Below are 26,969 nucleotides of genomic sequence, written 5' to 3'. Positions count from 1 at the left end.
GATTCCGCTCATGAAGGTGTAAAGTGTCTCCAGTGAGCCATTCCTCATGCCACAGTGCGCTCTCCTTTGCCTTAAGTGCATGAGCGCATTGTGAATGCTCAAAGCTTTGTTAACCCTTTCCTTCGTCCCTTCAAAGTGCGTCACTGTGCCCTCCTTGTCTCCTTGAGCGCATAGGGAAGACATGAAGGCCCATTATTCCATCCTTTCGACACTTCAGGGTGCGACAATGCACCCTAGTTTATTTCTTTCCTCTTTCTTGAGCGCATGAGTGCACTACGAAGACCTGAATGACCTCACATGTCCTCTTCGTGCTTTGAAAGTGCACCCTTGTAGTTTGCATGCCTATTTTCTCATGCATGTAAGTTATTTTATGTTGTCATTCATAATTTTCCATGATCTGTCATTTGTAATGGCTCTTTTTATGTGATTTACAAGTATTGCTACATAGTTAGGTTATTTTAAGCTAATATTATCACTATGAGTGTTAGAAGGAAGCTTGGTAGGCATAGTTGACCGATTGAGATCATGGAGAAGAGGGTCATTGATGAGCTAGCGGAAATCAGGGAGACTCAAATCAACCATAAAAGGAAGCAATGGAGTAGGAGTGACCATACCTGTGGAAGGTTTCGCTCGTGGGGTTACCCCGGTTAGTACTTCGGTTACCACCTTGGTTTCCCGCAGAACGCAATTTTTGGTGTTTGATGGAGATTACAGGGTCTCGGAGTAGAAAAGGCTACATCTCAAACAGAAATAAATTCCCATCAAACTTGTGATTTCAATAAATTCCTCCGAAATTATAATTTTTTTTTTTGAAAATTCTCACTGACTCTATTTATAAAACAATCATAACCCAATATCATTTTCATAAATTTATGTGATACATCAATTTTCAAACACGTTAGAGAGCATGAAATCTTTTCGGTTCAATGAATTATAAGGCAACATTGTTTGACCACCAAGTTAATGGTATAGCACCCCGTCGGAATAATAAAAATGAGAGGCCACAATGGGTCGGACGACCATTATCGTAAACCGCCAACCACCAAGCAACGTGTAATACAGGCCTGACTAAGCTATTTCAGACGAACTCGGCTTCAATGTCTGGCTCTAATCGAGGCTCAAGATTGCCAATGTACATGGAATAAAAATGGCTACATAAGATTGCTGGTGAGCTTATCCTTTTGTAAAGCACATCCCTTGAGAGAATTCAGAGATCAAATGGCTTTGCTTACGCCAGCTTGTCTAGATATTAGAAACAAGTCTTACCACGGAGGTAACACCCGCCAAATTATCAATTCAATTTACAGTAAAGAAATCCAAATTCCTCCTGTCAAAATAGCACTCCGGGTCCGTGCTCAATTACAAGGACAGGGTTCAGTGGAAGATGGAGAAGAAAATAGAATTCCTGCAGCCGTGAAGCGTGCACTAGAAAAAGCAAAAGCTTACAAGAAGAAGCAGCGGCAGCAAAATCAAAATGGAGCTCCTAATGTACCAGAATCAGAATCGGTGTCCTCCAAAGGTAAAGGCACAGCTATGTATCAATTTTAAGGAACCAATTTGAGAAATCTTTATTTTTTAAAATTTTAAGAAACTGCATATATATGTGGATGGCATCTATATGTGGGAAACTTAAGGGATTCTTGTCCGATGGCATCTCTAGAAACCCGTTGCTGTAGATTACTGTGCTTGCTTGCACGGAACTAGATGAATGCTCAGCAACGTTGATGAGAACCAGTTCAGCCAATCCTTTGTGCTTTTATATATATAAGTAGGTTGGCTATTGTTTAAATCCCAGCTTATTTATTTCAAAGTTCTGTTGATGTTTGAAACTGTCAGGTCCCTTCTCAGGCGGCATAGTACTTAAAGGAATGCTTGATCTTTCCTTGAAGTCTTTATATCCACTGGGTTAGTTGGAGTTTACTCTGGGGTTTAGCTGTATAACATTCCCTTTTATCCACCAAGTGACAAAGCTTTTATCCACCAAGTAACAAAGATTTTTTGATGCATTGAAGATCAACCCCCAGCTGACTTGACACTCCAAAAGACTTTGACAAAATGGATCTTGAGACCTCTGTGAACTTCGCACAAGAGCATCTTACCGATAGAGCTTACCCTTGGGGCTAGGACACTCACACACACAGATATTAATTTATTTTTGAAACAAACTTGTAACGTACCCACAAGGACTTGACAAAATGGATCTTGAGACATTTATGAACTTTGCACAAGAGCGTCTTACAAATAAAGCTTACCCCTGGGGCTAGGACATGTTGCCTCCCCGCAAAATCTAGTGGAGGCTTGGTGCAAAGACTCACTGAGTTATGGGCCAGAGACTACTAAGGCAACAAAGGATTGGTTGCCCAGTGTCTCCTTAGAAACCAGTCTCTTGCTCTTTAATGGAATTTCACCACAAGGGAGGCTTCTCTGTATTCACCTACAAGGGTATTCTTATTAGAAGGCTCAAGGTGATATAAATGACCCGGGGAATGATACTTTAAAGCTAAAATAGACTCAAGTCTTCTTTATAAAGGAACAAGTATCCTAACCCTAGACTAATGAAGGACTACTACAAGTTAGGGTTTATTGATCGACAATGATAAGGAGTCAACAAAGAGATAGGGGAACCCTTAGGCTTCACGTTGAAGCTTGGCTAAGGACTAGGTTTCAATGACAGCAATGAGCCAAGGAGCGATGACATCAGCCCTAATTACGGAAGTTTAATTGTTATAAATGTTAGATTTTATGTTTTAAGGGTTCCAAAGGCTAAACCTTGGATTTTCATCCACAACGATCCACTCAAAGCTCAACTATATGGCAATTTGGCCCTAGGAAACCTTAGAGGCTTGGCTTAAAAAGCCTAGGAGATGTAAAAAAAGGAAAAATACAAGTTTTGATGGATTTTGATCAACACAACCTTGACCAGTGCCTAATCCTGCAAGGGCTAATGGAGTTTTAGGGAAAGTTTAAAAGGAAGATGAAATTTGATTGGAGTAAGGGGGGGGAATTTATTTTCCTCTTGTAATACCCTATCTACCTTTTTTTGTGAGGGGAGAAATTAAGTATAGAAGATGCATCCTATAAGTTCTTCTATAGGTTTTGTTGTCGCAAAATCTAGTAGGCCTTGTGGAGGGGTACCCTACAAGGCAAGAACTAGACTAAGTGACAACATTAAGGTAGTAGCCCACTGTCAACACAACTACTAGCCCTTGTTCTTTATGGATTTTCACCAATGGGAGGAGTCCTGGTATATAGGTAACCTAAGAGATGTTCTATGGTTAAAGGTATAAGGTGACTAAAAGGCTTCTAAGGGAGGATTCAACTTAAGGACAAGGCTCAAGCAATGAAGAAGAGGCAATGCACTTCCCTTAGACAAGCCAATATAGGGCACACTAGACCTAGCGTTTGAGTAATAACATGGAAAAATGAATGTCCCAAGGTCAAGGTGTAAAGAAAAGGTTCCCAACAATGAGTATTAGGCTATTAGCACAACGAAAGGACTTGAAACCTTCAATAAGCCCTCAAGTTGAAGCTTAACGAAACTAGGGTTTTATCCTAGGGCAAATAACTAGGGTAAGAGAAATTAGGGATGAAAATGGACAAAATGGTCTCCAAGAGGAAGGATTTTGAGGCAACCACTACAACCCTTGATGTTGAAACTTTCCAAGATAAAAAATTCCTCTTCCCAGCTAATTCACACTAAAGCCTTAATTAGGTTGCTTGGCCTTAAGAGTGTTGAATTAGAGAAAGAGAAAATTTTAATTTATGGATAAAAGATGACTTAATCACCAACTAGACAAGGCCGATGCTTAGTCCTTGGGTGGATGGAGTCTATGGATTCTTAGGATAGGCTATAACTTGCAAAGGAGTAAAGATGTTTGATGCCCTAACATAAACCCTAACTAAGGGCATTGTGAGGGATCAAGGTCACTTGGGAGAGCCATAATCAAGATTCACCAAGGGGATTGTCATTCACATATCATACAATAATGAGACCTAGTTTCTATGCAATTGATTTTCAACAAATTAGGGCACAATAGAAAAACTCTAGATCATCAATATATTCCATACATTAGATCTAAAATCAGAAATTTTCAATAATTAAAGCTCACTTACAAGAAATTATGCATGAACAATCCTTTGTTGATCCACGTAAACTTCTCCAAAGTCAAGAAAGTAGCTCCAATGAACAAGAATACTCCATAGATCATGTCTTCACCAAGAAACAAGAAGGCTTTAATCTCTCTAAGGAGGGCCGAAATAGTCCAAGAGGTGATGATGAATAACAATGATCCTTTCCTCTATTTATATGAGGATGAGTTCTAATTATTAGCCTACAAGCCCTAATAACAAGTAAAATCACAAGCCAACCCACTAGCTTTTGACATAAATACTAAGAAAAGCCCACACTTGTGGGCTGTGAGGCTTCTAAAGCTCATGTTATCCATGAAAGAGGCTCTAAATGCCATGCGTTGGTGCTACAAGGTGCCAAGTGTGATGTAGTAGCATAGAAAAATCATGATTCAAGGGTTGGCCCTCAAATCGACCTCAATAGCTATCCATGGTCCCAAAATTCAGTTGGGGCAGCACAAAGGGGTCTCCATGGGTCTCTAGCTGCTCAGAATGTCCATATTTGCTCTAGCGTTGAGGGATTTCCAAGTACTACTAGCCTTTCCAAGTCTCCTAAGGTGACACCATCCTCGTCTGTGCCTTGAATCAACTGCCATCCCTCATATGGTGTTAAGGCCGACCTGGGGGAATGCTAGGTCTAGGTGTGTCATCTTGAAGAAGCATTAAATGCAGTGGAAAGTGGCAAAACATCTTGGGTGCAACAAGTGCCTAGGGTCATGTATGATGTGCTACTGCTGCTCGAAGTTCCAAGGCTCTCAACACTTCACCTGTGAGTACCAATGTACTTCTTTGGTGGCCTGGGTACCTATGGGTGATGTGCCCAGAACATTGGCTAACCATCTGACTATCACGACATAGATTCTAGTGAAAGCAAGCAATCATTAGAGACAATAATCATTATTTCATCTAAGTGAACCAAGATTGAATGTAATGGGCCATTTAACACTTCAAATAAGGATTCCCTTCCAAAATCAAGGCCTTGAGCTCACAATGGTGTTTCCTCCCTAGGTAGGAGTGGCTAAAGAAAAACCCTATTAGGTGTTTCCAGCCCCTAAAGTGAAGTAACATTTCCTTAGTCTACCCCTCAATTGATAGGTGTTAGTGAATAATGATGATGGTACGAAGGGGAGAAGACTTCATGGTCAAGTGCCATGGTCAAAGGGATCGACATTATGGGGATCCACATCCTTAGTGTATAGATGTGAGGAGGGAGCAATCGTGGATACATGAGTTACCAACTTGGCCTTTGTTTTTCCACCCCTCTTGTGCTCCTTTTACTTTTGATTGCTTTTCCTTTGTATTACTGCTTAGCTCAAAGGGTTAGATCTTGATTTGAATGATATTGTAGTTGTATTACCCCTTAAGGATGAGTCATTTCATTGCTCATCGGGGTTGGGATATGCAAGGGTTCCTTTTATGATGTAATGGAGCAACATGTGCTCAAGAATTGGGTGATGGCCATAAGGAGTGAGGTAGAGCTCATGTTAGGCTTTTGCCCACACGCTAATTTGTATGTCCCGACCACCTTTTGCATTTTGATATTCTTTCTCTTGATTATTTTTGTGGCCATAATACACTCTTTCTTTTTCTTTTAGCTGCGTCAACCTCCTAGGACAAAGTTCCTAGCCCTACCCAGGTATGAGGATGTATGGGTGCCAAATCCCAGAGAACTAATGGTTAGTTGAACCTGAAGAATGGATGTGAGATAAGGGTTTGTAATGTATGATGAAAAGTGGTAAGTATGGAATATGGATAGATGGAAGAACGCTATATCAATAAGGGCTACCCGAGTAGTGCCCCTCCTATACCCATTGGGCCATTAGGGGAGGTCCCACTAGACTAGGATCGAAGATTAACCCCCCATTTAAGGTGAGAGAACAAGATCATGGTCAAAACCTCTTTTTCTTCCAATTCACCCCATAATCTATATCTTCGTCCACATGCTCATGCTGGATGGGTGAGAAGCATATGAATGATGCATGTGGCGAAGATATAATGGCATGTCATCGACTAGTGGTGGTTGTTAGGGGTTGCATGGATGACCAACTGGATGTGAAGAATAGGAGAAAAGTTTTCTCCTATAGGGTTACCCATTTTGGTGGGTAACAGGTTTCAAGGAAGAATAATTTTAACATGCAAAAAATTTCACCAAGGTTTCCAATATTCAATATGCATTTAGACATGGAATATATTAGAAACCTTAGCTTAAATTCATTCACTTATAGAATATAAAAAAATCAACAATAAATTTACAAATTCCACCATGAAACTCTTCTTTCAAGCCCAAAAATGCATCTCCAATGCAAAAATCAATCTCCAAGATAAAAATGCTCCATAAATACCATATTTTGCCAAGTAGCGAGTTAGACAAAGGCAATTCACACTCTTTAAGAATGTTGAATTCACTTGTGTGATGATGCTAAAATGAAATCGAGGGATCCCCTATTTATATGAGGTCTATCCCTTCAAATTTACAAAATAATTAAGCCTACAAGCCCTAAAAAAAGATCACTTTTGAGTGCTTGACAAGACAAGAGGTTACAAGCCAACCTTATCGCTCAAAACCATAAAAAAAATTCTTTAAATGCCCACATGTGTGGGTCAATTTCCTCTACAAGCATGATGTCATCTCCTTTTTAGAAATAAATGCCACAATAAAGTGTGGAATGGGCTAAGGAGATGCTTCACCACCATAATCAACTCCAAATCCTGAGGAGAAGCCTCAAGAAGTGCCTCAAAATGCCTCCATGTCCAAAAACCATGTTTTGGGTGCCTTACATCAACCCCTCAAGGGCTAGATGGGTGATGTGATAACTTCTCTCTTCAGTGTTGGGGCTCCAAGACTGAGTACAAGTCCTCCCTTGTCATCCTATGGATGACCATCATCATCTGGACTCTGGAACAAGTAACGCCCATCGAATAGTGCCAAGACCAACCTGGGGGTGTCTTGGGTCCGCTGGGTAGAACATCAAGTAAATCCAACACCAAGCAAGAGGAACTCAACTTTTAAGCATTTTGGGGTGCTATGGGGTGTCAATCATCCCTTAGAATCATCAAAGTGTCCAGTGCTCTATTTGGAGGGAAATGCTGCATATACGAGGTCATCACTGCTCTCTCGAAGGTAGAAAATGACCTGGGCATATTGTGCGTGGAGTGTTGGAAGGTGTCCTTCAAGGCCTCTACTATTGTGTGAAAAATCACTTGGCAAAACCATCTCAAGGTCAAGTGAAAGTCACCAATCATTAAGGAAAATGACCATAGATGCATCACAGTGGACCATACTTAATGCTTGGGGCATAATAACACTTCAAATTGAGATCACCTTCAAATATCTAACTAGATGTTGTAGCGGCTACAACAACCTCCAAAATTTTGGCATGCATCCAATTTCAGAGCCTCCTTTGAGAGTTTTACGTGATGACTACACACACTTGGGTTCACTCCGTGAGCTCATGTGAGTCCTCACACCCACCTTGCTTGATCATTCCACCGACAACTTTTGCATGTTGATGTCAATGTCATGCTTGCGACCATGTCTGGTCATACACAAGGTCTTCGCTTCGTGTGTACATGTTGTGTTTGCTATGTAAACATCTATCGCGCTCACACACGGAGTCATATACACTGTCGCGCAAGCGTTGTCATGGTCGACCAACGATCAATCACAAGTGTCGTGCTTGTCGCTTACACTGTCAGTCAATCATGTTGAACATGTGTATCTGGATGTATATCTAGCAGGTTCCCTCCAGGAATTGCGCAGTTTTTGCTGCCAATGTCCCAGCAACTGACTGCCAGTTCCCTCCAGGAATTGTGTAGTTTTGGTGGCCAGGCTCCTGTTGCTTGCTCCTTCCAGAAATTGTGCAGATTTTATCTACCATGCCTTCCCGTAGCCCAGATTGCTTCTCTCAAAAACTGCGCAGTTTTTCCCTCTAGCTGAGCCAGGCCCCGCGGACAGTCATTGTCAATCCTAATTGCCTGTCTCCATCACCTAGTGACTCCTGCTCAGTTTTCACCAGCAGTGCCAGGAGCCTCCATCCAAGCTCATATCTCGCAACCTTGTCTCCTCTCTCGGTCACCTACATCCAAAACGATCATGCATCATGGTAGACTAGGAGGTTTATGGATTTCATGTCGTCTAGTCATGAGCGACTGCAGATACATGTACACAAACGAACATGGCGCGACGACAGATGGGATGATCAAAGGGAGTTCATGTAGAAGGACATGTTCACCAACGGACTAACAAACGATGCATGCAAAGGGATGTGCTTGCGAACGGACGATCATGCAAAGATGGGTTCGCGGACGGATGGACGGATGAGCGAACATGCGAGATGTGTTCACGTACGGATGGACGGATGGACGAGCATGCACTTTTTGCGAACGGGCGAACCTGTCAAGCATGCCAACATGCAAGCAAGGAGCAACGTGCAAAGGCAACATCAAGCGAACCCAACGACCATCGAAGACTCCGCGCACTTTGCCATGTGGAGGTGAAGCTGTGACACACCATGAGGACATCCATCACCCAACAACACTACAACTCGACATGCACACTAGCAACAGCACGAATGTACCAGCACTGTCATGTCGAGTCTTGTCATGAGTCATGTCGTCCACATCTCTACTGTGGGCCACACTGTCAATCAATGTAATGTAACGTGGAAGTCCAAGAGACCCACTTGTCATATGAAGAGTCATGTAAAGTCGAAAGGTCATGGAAGTCAAACAGTCATGAGGGTAGTCGAACAACCACAAGGGTCAGTTTCACCCTTGGCTATAAATACCCCCTCATTTGTACATGCAAAGGACTTTTCACCTCGGCTCCTCCCACATAGTCTTGAGAGTCTGTAATCTTTTCTTTGAGGAGTAAGTAGTGGCTCCAACGCCCCGCCCCGGGGTTAGTGATGTATGGTGTAACGATGTGTCTTGAAACTTTCGCTTAATTCAGAAGCCTGCGAACAGGCCAACACCTTTTCACACATGTATTGTAACTGTTGTAAAACTGATCTTGAACACTTGTAATGCATTTTCTTTAACCTGTGTTTAACATTTGAACTCATTCACTTGTTGTAATACATATATATTAATGAAAATGTGTTGTATGAGCTGTTAACGCTGTCCTGCCTGTGTTGGTTACCTCCCCGGACATCAGACAGACCTTTCACATAAACTTGCTATAACAACCGTCGCACTCGCGCGGACTCCTTCGCTGTGTGTTGTATGTGTTATCTTTCCTTGTGTGTTGTGATTGCCGCATTCGTGTGGACTGCTCTTTCGGAAGCTGTGCATGTCTTTTTGTGTTGTGTGTTCCTAGCAGAGTTGGGGCTTCCTCCCATCCGACTTGGGACTCACTCCCACCCTCTCCTTCTACAGTGAAAGAACCATTGACACAAGTAACACTAGTCATCAGCAGGCATGCGAACCTCACTACTCGAAGAAAAATAAGACCACTCTCTTGTGCTCACAAGCAAGAGCTGAGGCAAATCTTTAAGATAATGGCAACCGGGCCATCATACCGGGTGGGACTCCCACACCAAACAGTGTGAGGTCTAGTTGGGACTTCATACCGGGGTGATCCCTTGAATGTTGGCGGGTCCAACAGCGTCTACACTAGACCAAATCTTGTAAAAGTGTTGCCTATTTGTGTTAGAGATGACTAGATGGTCAACCCTATTAGGTGTTTCTAGCCCGTAAGGGGAAGTGACAAGTCTTAGGTGAAGTCTTCAATCCATAGGTGCTTGTGATAATAGTGGCAACAGAGGGAAAGGAATTCAGGGCAAGATACCACTGCCATGGAATCAACTGTTGGAGGTCCAACATCTCGAGTCTATAGATGTAAGGAGGGAGCAATCGTGGAGACATGAGTTACCCTTTTCCTTGGCTTGCTTCTTCCACCCCTCTGGTGCACCTTTTACTTCTTTTTGATAATGCTTTGATTGGGAGCATAACTTATGAGCCCAAGCTTGCTTTTAATGATTTAACATTTATGCATCCTTAATAATGAGATAACTTATTGCTCATCAGGGTTGGTACATGCAAGGGTTCCTTTATTATGTCATGGAGCATCAAGTGCTCAAGGAATTGGGTAATTGCTAATGAGAGGTGTAGAGGTCATGCTAGGATTTTGCCCATGTGCTAATTAATGTCCTAACCATCTTTTGCATTTTCACTTTGTTTTTCTTTCATTGTGGCCATTTATGTTTTTAACGTTCTTTTAGCTGCATCAACCTCCAGGGAAAAGTTTTCAACCCAATCTCAAGGACGAGGATAAAAGAGTACCAATCTTGATGAACCGATGGCCACAAACCTGAATAATGGAGATGAAATCTAGGGAATGATGGAAAGTGGTAAGTATGGAATATCATGGATACACTACTTCAATCCAAGTTTCCCATGTAGCGCCCTTCCTATAATTCTAAGGCCTAAAGGAGGTGCCACTGGACTAGGGTAAAAAACTCACCTCCATGGTGAAGTGCGAGAACAAATTTACAGTCAAGATTGGTTGATTGTCCAATTCATCCCTTTATTCATATTAGAATGCCCAAAACTTTAAGCAAAAGCAAATAATTGCAAGATTGTTAAAGTGCTTGCCAAAGGATGACCCACCTTCCTTCAAGAGGAATGTCGGATGAGAGAGAGATATTTGACTGGTGAAAATGGTGGAGGATCTTGGCACAATGTCATGTATTGAACAATGTAGGATTGTTGGCTGGCTGGTTGTCCAAAGAAGAGAAGTTTTTTCTTGTATCGCATTATCCACATTTTGGTGGGTAACATCTAGCTCCAACTTGGGGACATGTGCTCAAGATAGAGCCTATGATCCATATGCTCGAATGGGGAGTGCATGAGAACTCCAACAACTCAAAGCAACTAGATGATAGCATGTGAGTGGACTATTAATCATTACACTTGTGATTTTATAGGATATAAATAATACTTGAAAGAAAAAGTTAGCTAAATGTAATGTGATATAATTGCTATGCATATACATCAACATGAAGAATGCAAAAGTAGGATGCTCACACAAGAATGCAGTGCAACTTCCTACTCTAACTTATGCTAGCCTACAATACATCAACTAAGTATAGTCGTACCAATGTGTTGTTGCTGCTACAACACCCTCTAAAATTTTGGCCTACACCAAATTTCGGAGCCTACCTTGGTCTTGTATATTGGCGTCACAAACATTGAAATCCATTTCATGTGTTTTCCCTAAGTATTTTGGTCCCTTTTGAGAGAAAATAAAAATGTCGTCTTTTCACATGTCAAGTGTCGCGCGATGTATATAAGCTTGTTTTGGTGGTTTCAAGGGGTTATCTTTGTGAAAATGAGTTGATCTTACCATGTAAACATTCGTCGCACTCATTCCCAAAGTTTTAAGCATTGTCGCACAAGTGTCATCACGGTCGTCGCACTTGTTGTAACTTGTCGCAACGTTGTCGCACTGAGGGAAATGTGTTTTTCATGTGTCCTAGATGATCTATGTTGTTGTGTCGTCAAGCATTCTAAGTGTGTGATCATAGTCAAGTCGTATTATTGTTCACAGTAGCTTCATCGGTCCAACACAGCCAAATTACGAAAACTTTCCATCAACTTAGCCTCATCCAACCCTCTTGAATTGCGCATTGTGTAGTTCTAGCCCTCAAGCTGCAACCTAGCCTCTTGACATTGCGCAATGCGTAGTTCCTGCCTCCTAGGACTGCGCAGTCTCAGTGCCCAAGCCCCAACCTTGACCTCTAGAATTGCGCAATTTAGCCCTCCAGCCTAGTCTCAACTGCGCATTGCGCAATCTCTGAGCTCAAGCCCAGGTCTTGAGCTCCTGAGTTGTGTAATTGTGCAATCACCAGGTTTGCTCTGCCTCCTAGAACTGTGCAGTTCGCTGAAACAGTGCAAAACCCCTACGCCCGACCCACTGAGTCCCAAAATTGCGCAATCTGTTTGCCTAGTCCAGCCTGGATTGCACATTGCGCAGTCTCAAGGCTCAAGCTTCACCCCTGACTGCTTGAGCTGCGTAATTGCGCAATCACTGAGCCTCTCCCCCAGCCTGCAACCCGGTTCCAGTTCCGGCTCAGTCAGTGGATCAACATGCATCATCTTAGACTAGGGGTTTATCAAACTGATGTTGTCTTGTCATGAGTGAATTGCAGATGCAGGTACTCTATCAGTCCGTGACAAGATGATGAAGAAGGAGATGGAGAAGGGAAACATGCTGAAAGACATATTTGTAGCTGGTTATGCAAGTTGATCAATCAACACAAAGCAAAGGGACACCAGTTTGCGATCACAACTCAAGACTTGATATCATTGAAGACTCCTCACCTCTAAGCCATATGGAGGTGGACAGAAGAGCATACTCAAGAAGACACATAGCAAGGAGCAACAAGAATGGCTTGACATTGCCATGTCATCAAGAAGTCCATGTCAGCAATGTCATGTCATGTCATGTCATGAGTCGTCATATGCCACATCATTATTGTGGATTATGTAATTTACGATTCGAGAATGGATTGTAAAGTGGAAGTCCAAAGGACATGTACAAAATATGAAGAGTCATGTAAAGTCGAAAAGTCATAGGAAGTCAGTCATGAGGGAAGTCAAAGAGTCACAAGGAGGTGAAGCATCACTCCATTGGTTATATATACACCCTTATTGTATGAGCAAAGGACTTTTCACCTTGGCTCCTTCCGGAAGGCATCAAAGAGACAAGCTAGTTCTTTTGGGGAGTAAGGAGTGGCTCCAATGCCCCACTATTGGGGCTAGTGGCTCCACTATTGGGGCCAGTGGTGTTCGTTGTATACATGTATCTTGTGACTTATACTTAATATTAGAAGCCTCATGGCCAACAAGTTCTTCCTGCGTGGATTATGAATATTTGTAAGACTATTCTGTGGATGTTTGTAATTCATGTTTGCTTTCATCTGTGCTAAAGTAGTTGAACTATTTCGGTTATTTTAATGCTTATCATATTGAGAATGTGTTGTAATGGTTGCTATAACTGTCGCATCCTTGTGGACTATTCCGCTGGATGTTAGACATATATTTTCTGTGTGTGTCTCTACGAGGGTGGTACTATTATTTCTCTCCTAGAGGATCACTTTCCTTTCCCTCCTAGTAGAAGAATCTTGACACACTTACAACCGAACACTCACTAGGCATACTCACTTGCTGATCCAAGATTTCATGTGCATAACACTCTTCTGCTGAACTTTGTAGCCAAGGAAAACCGATAAGAATACATGGCAGCTAGGCTGATATCTTGGATGGGGCTACTATTCCAAACAATTTGAGGTCTAATTGGGACTTCACATCGGGGATACCCCCTTGGTTGACGAATTTCCAACACCGTCAACAAAATGGTGCTAGGAGGGCTAGATGACAAGCTAAGCTCTTTGAGCCTGTTTTGAATCTCTTATCTTAAATGGTTCATCCTCAAATCATACTCCTTGGGTGTTTTTCTAACCTGTCCCCTGGTGAACTTTCAATCCTCGATGAGTTTCTCCATGACTCGTCTCAACTAAAGTTTGATGGTGAGGGTGATATGTCCTTTGCCGAACATGCATCTCTTTTTCTTATGTTCTGTGAATATTATGAAATTGATTGTGAAGATGTGACTTGTATCACCCTTGAAGGTCGAGTTAACCGATGGTGTCACACTCTACCACCTGCTTCCATTCATTCTCTTAACCATCTCATCGAGGAGCTTCATTTAGCATTTGATAGGTATGATTACCAAGATGTTTATAAAAGAATCAATCAGCTTAGAATGGAGCTTGATGAATTAGTTGAGGATTTCTCTAATCGATTCCTTCACCTTTGTTATGAATTTCCTGAAGAAGATATGGATTGGGATTTATTGAAACAAAAGTTTGAGCATTTGGTTCATATCTCTTTGCACGGTGAATCCAAACCACCTAATGTTTCTTCTTCCCCAACTCTTGTAAATCAAAAGACACCCCTAATTTTAGAGGAGGAATTGACTACTCCTTTTGTTCCTTGTCCCCCTCCTTTTCCAATTCTGATGAGGGTGCCTTCGTGTGATGATAGTAAAGTTGGGAAATCTGCACATCAAATTCCTAATCCATCTTCTCATCCTCCTTCCACTTTTCATGATTCAAATCCAATAGAGGAAATCCCAGAATGGCTCATAAAGCCTATGGTGAAAGCCAATTTTTCCATTCCTCAAGATGGTATCAACATTCATAACTCTAGTCTTGAATCTGATTTGGTTTTCCGTCATCCTCTATCATCTACATGCCATGACTCTTTGTACCGTGATCCACTTGATCAATCTGCTTCACCAGCTAGTTTTTTCACACTCCTAATTTTCAAGTTGCTGGTCAAAATTGCAATCAGGTTCAAGGTAGTCACATTACACAGGTAGAGGAGCAGGAAGGTGAAGATTCTTTCATTCTTTCTTCTTTTTTTCAAAATCCTCTGTGTTAAGATGATGCTCTTACATTCTTGGATGATTTTCAATCTTCTAATCTCGGTAGTGAATCAAATGAAATCAATTTGTTCAGATCTGTAGTCTTGGGCAACAATCATTTTGATGATGGTGATTCTGCTAATGTATGTGATGATGAATGCCCAAGTGCACCAACCGATTTTTCGGTTCCTCCAGAAGATGTTGATCTGACAGAATCAGATCTGGGATCTGATCCAGCTGAAGAAAATGTTCTTATCGAAACTTCCTCTTCATCCCACTATCCCTTGTGCTCACCTGTTTGCAATGCATCTACATGCAATGAAGATACTCCATGCTCTTCAAGTTCTTCATTGGATGAGGTCACTTCTCAATTGACACAAGGTAGTGAGGTTGTCCATGATGAAAGAGAAAATAATTAGATCATTGAGTATCCTTTCCATCCCGTATCATCTCTTGTTTTGCATGAAGACAACTCTTCAAATCAGCTTGCTCATGAAATTTCTCCAATTCATACATCTCTAGACTTGCGATCAAAAGAATCTTTCGACTTGAGTAATCTGGTTGTCAAAGTTGTAAAATCCAATCAAATCAGTGACAGAGATGGCTGCCATCCAGTTGATAGTGATCTCATTAAAATCAGTGAAAGTAGTTTTCCTCACACCATGCATGATCTGGTTCAATCTTCAAAATGTGATTTTATAATCCTTGAAAGTTCTGGGACTTTTCAGGGAGTCGAGGCACTTCAACTTTCGTTGATGGTTATGTCAAGACCTTGCAACTCTGTTAAGATCCCCGAACTAAGTCAGGTCTGGTTTTCCTCGCAAAATTCTTCTTTCTGCATGGTTTTGCTCGATGTAAATTCCTTCTTGAAATATGTTTGGCATTGCAGATATAATCTTTTAAACTTTCAAGATTCGGTTTCTGATTGGATTCAAGTTCCTATTTCAGTTGATTCATCTCCATGCAAAACTCTTTCTCTTAACCCAGGTTTGGAGAGTGTGTCTCTCACAAAAGCATGGAATTGTGAAGTTTATTATTCTAAAGATTATCTTTGGCCAAGGAAGTCATGCTTGTCACATTCTTTTGAAAACAATCAACTCCTGATCCTTCTTGTGAATATTTTGATGCTAATCTTTTTCTTCATCGCACCTGAAATCCTCTTGAGCGCTAGTGAATGCATGGATTATTTGATGAATCAAATCTTCTTCACTCATTTTACCCTAATTGGCTTCATGTGTTTGCTATACTAGCATTCCTTTTTACTTCTTTCGATGATTACGATGCTAGTGTAGTGTGTAACCAGTTACAAGAAAATGGTTTGTTACACTCATCATGCGAGGAAGATGATTCTATTATGTAGAGCATTTGCGAAACTATTCAAGTTGATTTATCTTTGGTAATTACAAACTGGGAATATGATGCTTTAATCAACCCATCTGATCATGATTCTATCTCTGATGACTGTCGTTCAACTTACTATTTTCCCATCAGCACATCTAATGACAATTGTTTTACACCCTTTGATCTTTATGGTTTAACATCTCACTATCTGGGTACTTGTCAAGTAGTTGAGGCACTTCCGCACTCGCTGATGGTTATGTCAAATCCTCACTGTCTTGACATGTCTGCTGAATATGATCAAATCTATTTTCCCTCGCAAGATTCTCATCATAATCCCGTGCCTCTAATTGAAAATTCATCTTTTCAAAGATTTTGAGGTTTTCAAGAGGATTGTCACAAATTTTATGATCGGATTGCTGAATGGTTGGAGCAATCTTACTTGGCAGGCTCCGTTGCAAATAGCAAGTTTCGATCTTTTCGCGTGCTTGCTAAGGAATTCGGTGTAGTTGAAGACACATTCGCAAGAAGTTTCCGAGGTTTGTTGAATGATGGTTTTCATCAAAAAGGTAAGAATGTGAACTAGTTAGAAGTAGTGGCTATGGCCTATCTTTCGGCTGATAGGTGAGACCTTCAAATTTTTGTGCAAGTTATTCAAGTTCTTATCTGTTTTATTGCACATTACTTTATATCAGTGTTACTTTCTTATATCTTTGTGAATGCAGGTTGGAGGCAGTTATGGTGGCTTCATTGGGAATTTCATTACACATGACCCCAACCTTCTAGATTATTAGGTTAGGAGTAGGTCTAGTTGCATATTAGTTTACCTGCACATTCATTTTTTGTAGTTTGTCTTGTGTTTTCTCATTTTGGTTTCACATCATCTTTCGGTTAGTCTCCTTCCGTTTTGTCATCTGGTTTTGTTTCCTTGTTGTGTGTTGTCTTTTTTTTTGTTTTGTAAGACCTTGCATGAAGATTCTATGTTGGCTCAAAAGGCAATGTGGCAAAATTGAAAAGAGTCTTGTGACACTACAACATTTGGCTAATCTTCGGTCTTCCTTCTTTGTGTTGGTTATATATTTTGGTCAATGAAGTTCCGACGGAAAATATGATCTGTCCATAAGGATATTTTTGGTCAAACCATGATACTTGTGTCTATTAAGGAAACCTTATGCCCACACTTGGTTCTTTATGTTTCAATATTTTCACGCTTATCCAATCAATAGAAGAGGAAAAGGGGAAAATCTAAACGAGCAAACCTAAATTAGAGGCCTCTATATGCTTCTCTGAAGGAACAACCTCTCCTGCTCTCAATCAGTCGAGATCCCTCTTCTTCCCATAAAATAAATAAGTGCCAATGTACAATCCTCTTTAAATATATAAATAAAGGCGAAAGAAGAGAAACGCTTCTTGCGCTGGGATACTGTCTAGGCTCGCTGGCAGTGGAGCAATGTTTGTGTTCCTGTAGTGACTCCGCCGGGGTACTATCCAGGCCTGCTGGCAGCGTAGCAACACCAAAGATGAAAAATTACACTTTGAAAATCTAAAGCTCGCGAACTTCACTACCCTTTCCAATTCGAAATATTGTGATATTGCTGAATCTTATGTTGTGTTCAACCGAGAAGGTACAAAGGGGACCATGTTTATTCACGGGGTAAGTGGGGAGGCCAGAGTGATCTACACGATGAATCAATACTCCCTGAAGAACTGAGACCCTGCACAGAAGAGTCAACCAAGACAGAGAAGCTGGAATTCTACCAGTGTCACCAAGTGTTGTTATTGCTACAAAACCCTCCAAAATTTTGGTCTGCACCAAATTTTGGAGCCTACCTTGGTCTTGTATATTGTTGTCACAAACATTGAAATCCATTCCATGTGTTTTCTCTAAGTGTTTTGGTCCCTTTTGCGAGAAAAGCAAAATGTCGTCTTTTCGCATGTTAAGTGTCGCACGATGTATATAAGCTTGTTTTGGTGGTTTCAAGGGGTTATCTTTGTGAAAATGAGTTGATCTTACTATGTAAACATCCGTCGCACTCATTCCCAAAGTTTTAAGCACTGTCGCACAAGTGTCGTCACAGTCGTCGCAAAGTGTATCTTTAGTCTTGCACCTGTCGTAACTCGACGCAAAGCTGTCGCACTGAGGGAAATGTGTTGTTCATGTGTCTTGGATGATTTGTGTTGTTGTGTGGTCAAGTGTTCTAAGTGTGTGATCATAGTCAAATCATATTATTATTCACCGTAGCTTCATCGGTCCCTCACTTAGCCAAATTACGAAAACTTTCCAGCAACTTAGCCTCATCCGACCCTCCTGAACTATGCATTGCGCAGTTCTAGCCATCAAGCTACAACCTAGCGTCTTGACACTGCACAATTCGCGGTTCCTGGCTCCCAGAACTGCGCACTACGCACTCTTAGTGCCCAAGCCCCAACCTTGACCTCCAAAATTGCGCAATTTAGCCCTCCAGCCTGGCCCCAACTGCGCATTGTGCAATCTCTGATCTTAAGCCAAGCTCTTGAGCTCATGAGATGCGCAATTGCACAATCACCAGGTCTGCTTTGCCTCCTAGAGCTGCGCAATTGGCTGAAACAGTGCAAAACCCCTAAGATCGGCCCATTGAGTCCCAAAACTACGCAACTTCTGTCTGCTCAGTCCAACTTGGATTGCATAGTCTCAAGGCTCAAGCTTCACCCTTGACTGCTTGAGTTGCGAAATTGCATAGTCACTGAGCCTCTCCCTCAGCCTGTAACCTGGTTTCAACTCAGTTAGTGGATCAACATGCATCATCTTAGACTAGGGGTTTATCAGACTGATGTCGCCTTGTCATGACTGTATTGTGGATGCAGGGACTCTATCAGTCCATGACAGGATGATGAAGAAGGAGATGGAGAAGGCAAACATGGTGAAAGACATCTTTGTAGCTGGTTGTGCAAGGTGATCAATCAACACAAAGCAAAGGGACACCAGTTTGCGATCACATTTCAAGACTTGATATCATTGAAGACTCCTCTGAAATTTTATCTATTGCAGATACTAGAAATTATTCTTCTAACTAAAATTTAATTATGCAGTTTATTTTCTATGACAAACAACGAATAAAATCACAACTGCAATTTTCACCATAAAAATACCGCGGAAAATAAAATACTGGAAACTGAGAAATTCTAGCACACACATTAATTTTGACACGGTTATTTTTGGACAATTGTCCTAGTAAAAACCCAACTTGGGAAAACCGGTGCCGCAGATGAGGGTTTTATTATTAATCTTCAACAACAATTTTAAGTACAATAATTTAGACACCCAACTGGCAAAAATATCATGAAAATTTTCTCTTACCTCACAGCTATTCTCTGCCTCCAAAACTGCCTTCCTAGCCTCTGCACTAAGCTCCCTGCGTTACCCTCTGCATAGAGCTTTCGCTGGCCCACTAGAAATTTTGGGCTCTTTCCTTTGCCTCTCCTGGGAACTGGAAATCTTCCTCCCGGAATGCTGCTGCCATCCTCTTCCACCTGCTACTCACCCTCTAGCTCTATCTTCTCTGCCGGTTCTAAGAAAATTGAATTGCCCAGGAAACTGAGTATTTGCATTGGATGATTTCTCCATCACCACATCGACTTCCTCTTATAATTCGCTGTTGGAGTACCAACGGCCAAGATTAAAACATAATGAATGGCTAGATCATCTTTGGATCGATTCGTGTGAGTTTCTAGATGATTCTCACCTTGTCTCAATTAATACTAATTAATTAACCATATTCCCTAAGTTTAGACTTAAGAAATATTTAAAAATCGGTTAATATTCTAATTGAGACACTTCTAGGCGGAATTTCTAGAAATGATTTCTAGGTTTTGGAGATCTCATGTATTTTAGCCTCCCCACCAAATTTCATTGCTAGAACACATCCGATGCTACAAAAATAACACTCCCTCTTAGCGAGGAATGTGTTTTAGTGCTACTGCATGTGAAAATTTCTAAATAGAAATCCAACTGCAGTGAATGATATTATTTGTTCTACTTATTATTTCAGAAATAAGTTATTCACAGTGTTTCTACAACAAATATCGAAATACATTCTACTGCAGCCTTCACAATTAAAAGACTGCAGAAAGTAAATGCAAGGAAAAATACTAGCACAAATGTAATCACAATGACAGTTATTTTTGGACAATTGTCCCCGGAAAAACCCAATGTGGGAAAACTGGTGTAGCAGATGAGGGTTTCTTTATTGATCTTCAGCAAAAATCTCATGTACAAGATACAACCAGCAGAATAGAAGATAAATTTACAGACGATATTCTCACGCTTCTCAGCAAGATTCTGACTCTGGAGAGGACCTGCTGCTCCCTTTGCATCTCATTGCGTCATCTTCTGCGTAGGGATTGCGCAGTCCCATCGTCACAGTCTCAGCAATGTCCCTCCTCTGCTCTGCGTCTTCTTTCGGCTCCTGCACTCCCGACTGATGCTGATGCCCTCTCTCCTTCTCACCTGCAACTCTCCCTCTGATTTGATTTCCTCTTGCCGAACTTCAACCAGTGAGAAAATTGATTTTACATTGGTAACTGAGTATCTGCCCGGTGTGTTTTCCAAATGCCTATTCAAGTCCTTATAATCCTCTAGTTGAGTAATCAACGACTCAGACTAGATTCTAATCAATGGCTCAAATCATATTGACTTGACCCTTGTCTTCTTCTAGAAGTTTCACCCTCAGTTTAATTAATACCCTTTAATTATTTTAAAATCCTAAGTTTAGACTTAGGCACCCATTAAAAATAATTAATTATTTTAATAAAACTGTCTCCGAGTGAAATTTCCCAAAACAATTTCTGGGTATTGTGGAACACGTGTGTCCAAGCCTCCCTGCTAATTTTGAGGCTTAGAGCACATCCGATGCTACCAGAAATCAACGCTCCCTCTTAGCGAGGAATGTGCTCTAGTAATGAAACCTGTTGAAGCATCACCCTTCTCTGTAACATCTCCCTCTGCGCTGCTGATGTCTGTCATCGCTTCCCACCAAATACTTCGCAAATGCTGCATCTGTACTGCTGCTGACCTTGCCACTGCCAACACTGCATCTGTGCTGCAACTCCCTCTCATTTCCTGCTACTGCAACTGAGAAACCACCTGTTTCTGCTACTGAAACGGATTCTCTACCATACCCATCTTCTCCCTGAACTGGATGAACTTAGCTCTTCCTAGATATTTTGTGAGTATGTTTGCTACCTGATTTCCTGTGGAGACATACTGCAACTGCACTGCCCCACGTTGAACATGGTCTCTGATAAAGTGACATCTGATATCAATGTGTTTCGACCGATCATGAAATATTGGATTTTCAGAGAGTTTAATACAAATCCGATTATCGCAGAAAATACTGGTCATTTCCATCCTCTTCTTGAACAAACTCACAAGCAGTTTTCTAAGCCATATAGCTTCGCATGTAGTTGTGTTGGCTACCATATATTTGGCTTCTGCTGAGCTCAGAGCCATCGACTTCTGCTTCCTGCTGCACCAAGAGATCATCCTTGATCCAACGCTAAAGCAATACCTGGAGGTACTTTTCCGATCTTTTGAACTACCTACCTAATCTGCATCTGTGAAATCATTCAATTTGACGTCATCTCCTCGGGTGTATTTCAACCCATATCTGACTATTCCACGCACATATATAACACTGTGCCTAGCTGCTGCCCATTTTGCCCTTTTCAGTTCCACCATGAGCTAACTAAGGGTGTTCACAGTGAAGCAGATGTTTGGCCTAGTGTTGTCCAGATACATGAGCGATCCAATGAGCTGTCTATACAAGGTGGGGTGCATCTCCTTGTCTCCTAATGCATCTATTTTCTTCCAGTTGGTGATCATGGGCGTAGCCATGGGTCGACAATCCTGCGTTCTAAATCTCTTCAGAACCTCTGTAGCATATCTTCCTTGCCAAGGAAGATCTCCCCATTCTTCTGCCAAACCTCGAACCCTAGAAACTAATGCATCAACCCTATATCCTACATGTCAAATTCTGCTTCAAGATTCTTCTTGCAGTCCTTTATGAGCCTGGATGATCTTGTCATATGTGAAAATTCCTAGTTTCAAGGAACCCCTACTGCAACAAATCTGAATCTACTTCACCTACTTGATTTTTTCTAACATACATTATCAAGTTATTCTTTTGAATACTGAAGAAAATTACTTCTGCAACCTACACTAATTAAATGTTTGATCTCATGAAACAGAAAACAGAGCAAAGAATAAGATACATAGGACACACTTATTTTTGGACACAATAGTCCTTGGAAAAACACAATGTGGGAAAACCGGTGCAGCAGTTTTGAGGGTTTATTATTATGCAGGAGAAATATCTGAATACAAATCTAGGATGCTCATCTAGCAATCATTTACAGAGAAAATATTGGCGGAAAATCTAAGTTAGTTTTACTTCACTTCACCAGGCAGAATTCAAGCTGATCCGGCACAAGATTGGCTAACCTTGGCTATTTCCGCGCTGGCTATGCGCCAACCCTGCGTCACCTTCTCTGCCCTCTGCATCAGCTCTCCCAATAGTTCCCGACAGTTTTGGTAGTTCTCGCCAGTTTCGGTTATTCCGGCAGTTCTGGATTCTGCGCGACAAGCAGCTTTTCTGCGTCAGCTCTCCTGGCTATTCCGGAAGTTCTGGATTCTGCGTGACAGGCAACTTTTGTTCGTCAGCTCTCCCGACTATTGCGCTGCCTCTTTGCAAGCTCTCTCCGCCTCTCTGTTCTGCATTTTCTGGAAAGTCCTTCTCTTGGATTCTCTTTGCCCCTCAGCTGCAAGATATCCCCAATCGATTTTCCTCTTGAGAATTTCTCACCTCAGAAAATCGATTTCCTCAATCTCTCTGCGTGTGTTTCTAAATGAACCTCAAGCCTCCATTTTATACTTTTCCTGTTGAGTCTTCAACGGTCGAGATTAAGTCTCTAATCAATGGCTAAGATTAAAACATGACTTGATCCGCCTTCTAGATCATTTTCACCCTTATTTTGATTAATACCCATTAATATTTTAATTTCTCTAAGTCTAGATTTAGGAACTGCATTAAAATATTAATTATTTTAATAAAATATAATCTAGGTGGAATTTAACGAAACGGTTTCTGGGTTCTTTAGAACTCATGTGCCTTAGCCTCTCCACCAATTTTCAATGCTAGATCACTTCTGATGCTACCAAAAATTAACACTCCTTCGTAGTGAGGAAAGTGCTCTAGCAATAATGTCCACCTACATGCTGCTCTGTTTCTGAAGCACCTCCTTTCTGCACTATTGCTGCCACCAACATTGTGTTGCTACTGCTACTGTACTACTGCCCATGACACTGCCACTGCCACTGCTGCATCTGTACTACATCTCCCTCTCAAACGCTGCATCTGCTATGCTGCTAGCACTGCATCCTACTGCAACTCAGTTGCTGAGAGATGCAACTGAAAAACATCCAAAATTACTTGAACTTAACTGTGTTCAACATAATACCATGGATGTTGGAATCTGACTGCTGCTGATTCTGACCCTTTGAACCTTCTACGCTGCTACTGACTCCTACATTGTGCCAACTGCACTCCTGCCAACCTTGCTTTGTGCTGATCAATCTTTGGTCCTCACGTACTGCATCTGTCCTCCAACCACTCCATTGCATCATCTGACACTAAGTCCATCTCGTTACTGATGAATCTTGGGCTCCCGTAGCAAGGAATTGATCCAAGAGGTTGACTCCTCAAGGATCTTGCCCACATGTAGTCCTCCCGACTACAACTTAATATTGCCCCATCTCCCTCTTGGAGATGCGTGGGCACTCATGGCAAACTCATCCTCGTCAATCTTTGTTGAAGTAGTCTTAGGATCATGTTTCTCATCCTTGTCCTTTTTCTTCAAAGGACACTGGGATGCATAGTGGCCCATCTCGCCACAATTGAAACATTTCATCTTCGAAAACTCCTTTCGCTTCGGCTTCTGCTGTCCTTTTAATGCTAGAGCTGCGTTTTCCTCCTCCTCCTTTGTCTTTGTGCCACTCCCACTGTTGCCATTGAGGTTGACCTTCACTAGGTCCCTCCTTAATTCGTCCTATTGAAGAGCCACCTACATATCCTACCATGAAGGTAGTTTTTCTCTGCCCAATATGCTTTGGACGAAAACTTGCTATTCATCAGAGACTCCATTCAAGGCTATCCTCACTATCACGGTTGGTTGAGGAGTGGACCCCACTGCAGCAAGTTGCTCTCTAGTGTCCTGAAGATGCTGAAGATAGAGGTTCACCCCTTCTCCTTTATCCATCAAATTCCGCTGCAACTTCTGCTCCAAATACATCTTTCGTTGTTCGGAAGAGCCTTCATATAGAGATGACAAGGCTTCCCACATCTCTCGGGTTGTATCCTTGCCTTGCAAGTGTGAGACCACATGATCTTCGACTCCAGTGAGAATGAGCCTCTTTGCCTTCCCTTGCTTGGCATTGTACTTCTTCTTTTGATCGTTGTCAGCAGGAATAGCTACAACACTATTGACGTAGGCCTCGAGATCATATTCCTCCAGAACAACTAAGATTCTGGTCTTCCATATGACATAGTTGGAAGCACCTTCCAACCTATCCTAATCTCTGAGCCCATGCGATGCCATCTCACCCAATTGTCAAACTGACTCCTCTAGTCACTACTCAGGACTTCTCAGCTGCTCAACAAGTGAGAAATTCGAACTTTCTGGCGGAAAAGTACTATGAGGAGAAAATCCCCCTTCTGCGTGTCTTCGTTCTTTTCCATCGGATTTCTGCCTCGACAGAAACTACACCCTTCAAGCACTGCATTGAGGCTCTGCATCACTCCCTCTGCTTCTGCAAACTCACGAACTAGAAATCATACCTCTCTGTCATATCACTCAGAGAGAGATTTCCTCGGATCCGCTTCCCAGCAAGGACTGCGCAATCCCTCAAGGGGATTCGAATTGCTGCCAAGTTCAGCTTTTGGCCTCACTGCTCAGCACTGGATCTGTTCTTCCTGTTTCCAAATCAATGCTCTGATACCATGTGAAAATTCCTAGTCTCAAGGAACCCCTACTGTAGCAAATCTGAATCTGCTTCACCTACTTTATTTTTTTTAACAAACATTATCAAGTTATTCCTCTGAATACTGAAGCAAATTACTCCTGCAACCTACACTAATTAAATGTTTGATCTCATGAAACAGAAAACAGAGCAAAGAACAAGATACATAGGACACGCTTAAGTTTGGACACAATAGTCCCTGGAAAAACCCAATGCGGGAAAACCGGTGTAGTGGTTCTGAGGGTTTATTATTATGTCGGAGAAATATTTGAATACAAATCTAGGATGCTCATCTAGCAATCCTTTACAGAGAAAATGCTGACAGAAAATTTGAGTGAGTTTTACCTCACTTCACCCGGCAGAATTCCGGCTGATCCGACACAAGACTAGCTAACCCCGACTGTTTCTGCTTTGGCTCTACGTTAGCCTTGCGTCACCTTCTTTGCCCTCTGCGTCAGCTCTCCTGGCTGTTTCGACAGTTCCTGTAGTTCTCGATAGTTTCGGTTGTTCCAACAATTCTGGATTCTGCGTGACAGGAAGCTTTTCTGTGTCAGCTCTCTCGGCTACTGCACTGCCTCTGCGTTAGCTCTCCCAGTTGTTCCGACAGTTCCTGACAGTTCCGGCAGTTTCAGCTGTTCCAATAGTTCTGGATTTTGCGTGATATGCAACTTTTCTGCGTAAACTCTTCCGGTTACTGCGCTGCCTCTCTGCAAGCTCACTCCGCCTCTCTGTTCTATAATTTCGGCAAATTCCTTCTCCTGTATTCTCTCTACCCCTCAGCTGCAAGATCTCCCAATCGATTTTCCTGCTAAGAACTTCTCACCACAGAAAATCGATTTCCTCAATCTCTTTGTGTGTGTTTCCAAATGAACCCCAAGCCTCCATTTTATAGTTTTCCTGTTGAGTCTTCAACGGCTGAGATTAAGTCTCTAATCAACACCTAAGATTAAAACATGACTTGATCCTCCTTTTAGATTATTCTCACCCATATTTTGATTAATACCCATTGATATTTTAATTTCGCTAAGTTTAGAGTTAGGAACTCCATTAAAAATATTAATTATTTTAATAAAATACAATCCGGGCGGAATTTCACCAAACGGTTTCTGGGTTTTTTAAAACTCATGTGCCTTAGCCTCTCCACCAATTTTCAAAGCTAGAGCTCTTTCAATGCTACCAAAAACTAACATTAGAAACAAATCATCCACATATAATACCAGAATAAGTGGCTCATTCTCCACCATTAGCTAGTAGAGATCGGGATCATCCGTTGATTTGGGGTAGCATCGGATGTGCTCTAGCCACGAAATTTGGTGGAGAGGTTGGGGCACATGAGATCTCCAATACCCCGAAAGGGTTTGGGCAGATTCTAAACAGATAAGGAGATATTAAAATAATTAATATTTTTAATGGAGTCCCTAAGTCTAAACTTAGGGAAAATAAAATATTAATGTGTATTAATATGAATCTGTGTTAGAATGGTCCAAAAGACATGGATCAAGCCTGATCTAATCTTAGCCGTTGATTAGGGACTTAATCTCGTCCGTTGAGATGTCAACTGGAAAAGTATAAGAGAAGGCTTGAGGGTCACTTGGAGAACACACCAGAGTGATCAGTCATTCTATTCTCTAGAGCGAGGTTTGCTAAGAGAGATAGAATCAGTGATCGAGAGAGTAGTTGAGGGGCATTGAGTACAGAGAGACAGAGAGGCAGAGATAGTGCCGGGAAAGCAGCAGAGCAGCCAGAGAGAGAGAGACGCAGGAGCGTACAGTGCTCACGCAGGGCCATGTAGAGGCAACTAAGTGTTGTGCAGAGCACCAGAGGGGCCAACGTAGCTGATGCAGAGGCTCAGAGAGCTGACGTAGGGCCTCCTGGGGCTGACGCAGGCCAAGATAGGCTGACGCAGGGCCAACGTTGGGCTAGGAGAGGCTGACGCAGTCCAGATTGGGCAGATGTTGGGGTTTCAGGGGCAGATTGGTGCTGAGTAGCTGCCGAAAGGATTATCCGAGGTTTTAGTTCGTA

At 41.9% G+C, this 26,969-nt stretch overlaps 1 protein-coding gene across 5 annotated transcripts in view; it reads left to right on the top strand.

The window, feature by feature from the left end:
* Window positions 1-979: 979 nt before the first annotated feature.
* The window catches only part of LOC149226684 (uncharacterized), a 340,578-nt gene continuing 314,588 nt past the window's right edge, over window positions 980-26,969 (top strand). For 2 of the 5 annotated variants that reach the window (XM_089377555.1, XM_089377556.1), the window contains exon 1: window positions 986-1,519. In XM_089377555.1, coding sequence (XP_089233681.1) covers window positions 1,219-1,519 — 301 coding nt within the window. In that variant the 5' untranslated portion in view covers window positions 986-1,218. Of the gene's footprint in view, window positions 1,520-26,969 lie in introns of all 5 variants that reach the window. The other 3 variants (XM_089377557.1, XM_089377558.1, XM_089377554.1) reach the window with 3 other exon arrangements.

This window comes from Pinus tabuliformis, chromosome J, assembly GCF_031772625.1.
Source record: "Pinus tabuliformis cultivar Carrire ecotype Pingquan chromosome J, CPIR1, whole genome shotgun sequence".
NCBI lineage: Eukaryota > Viridiplantae > Streptophyta > Pinopsida > Pinales > Pinaceae > Pinus > Pinus tabuliformis.
Note: the sequence above shows the minus strand (reverse complement) of the source record. Positions and strands in the feature narration are given on the sequence as shown.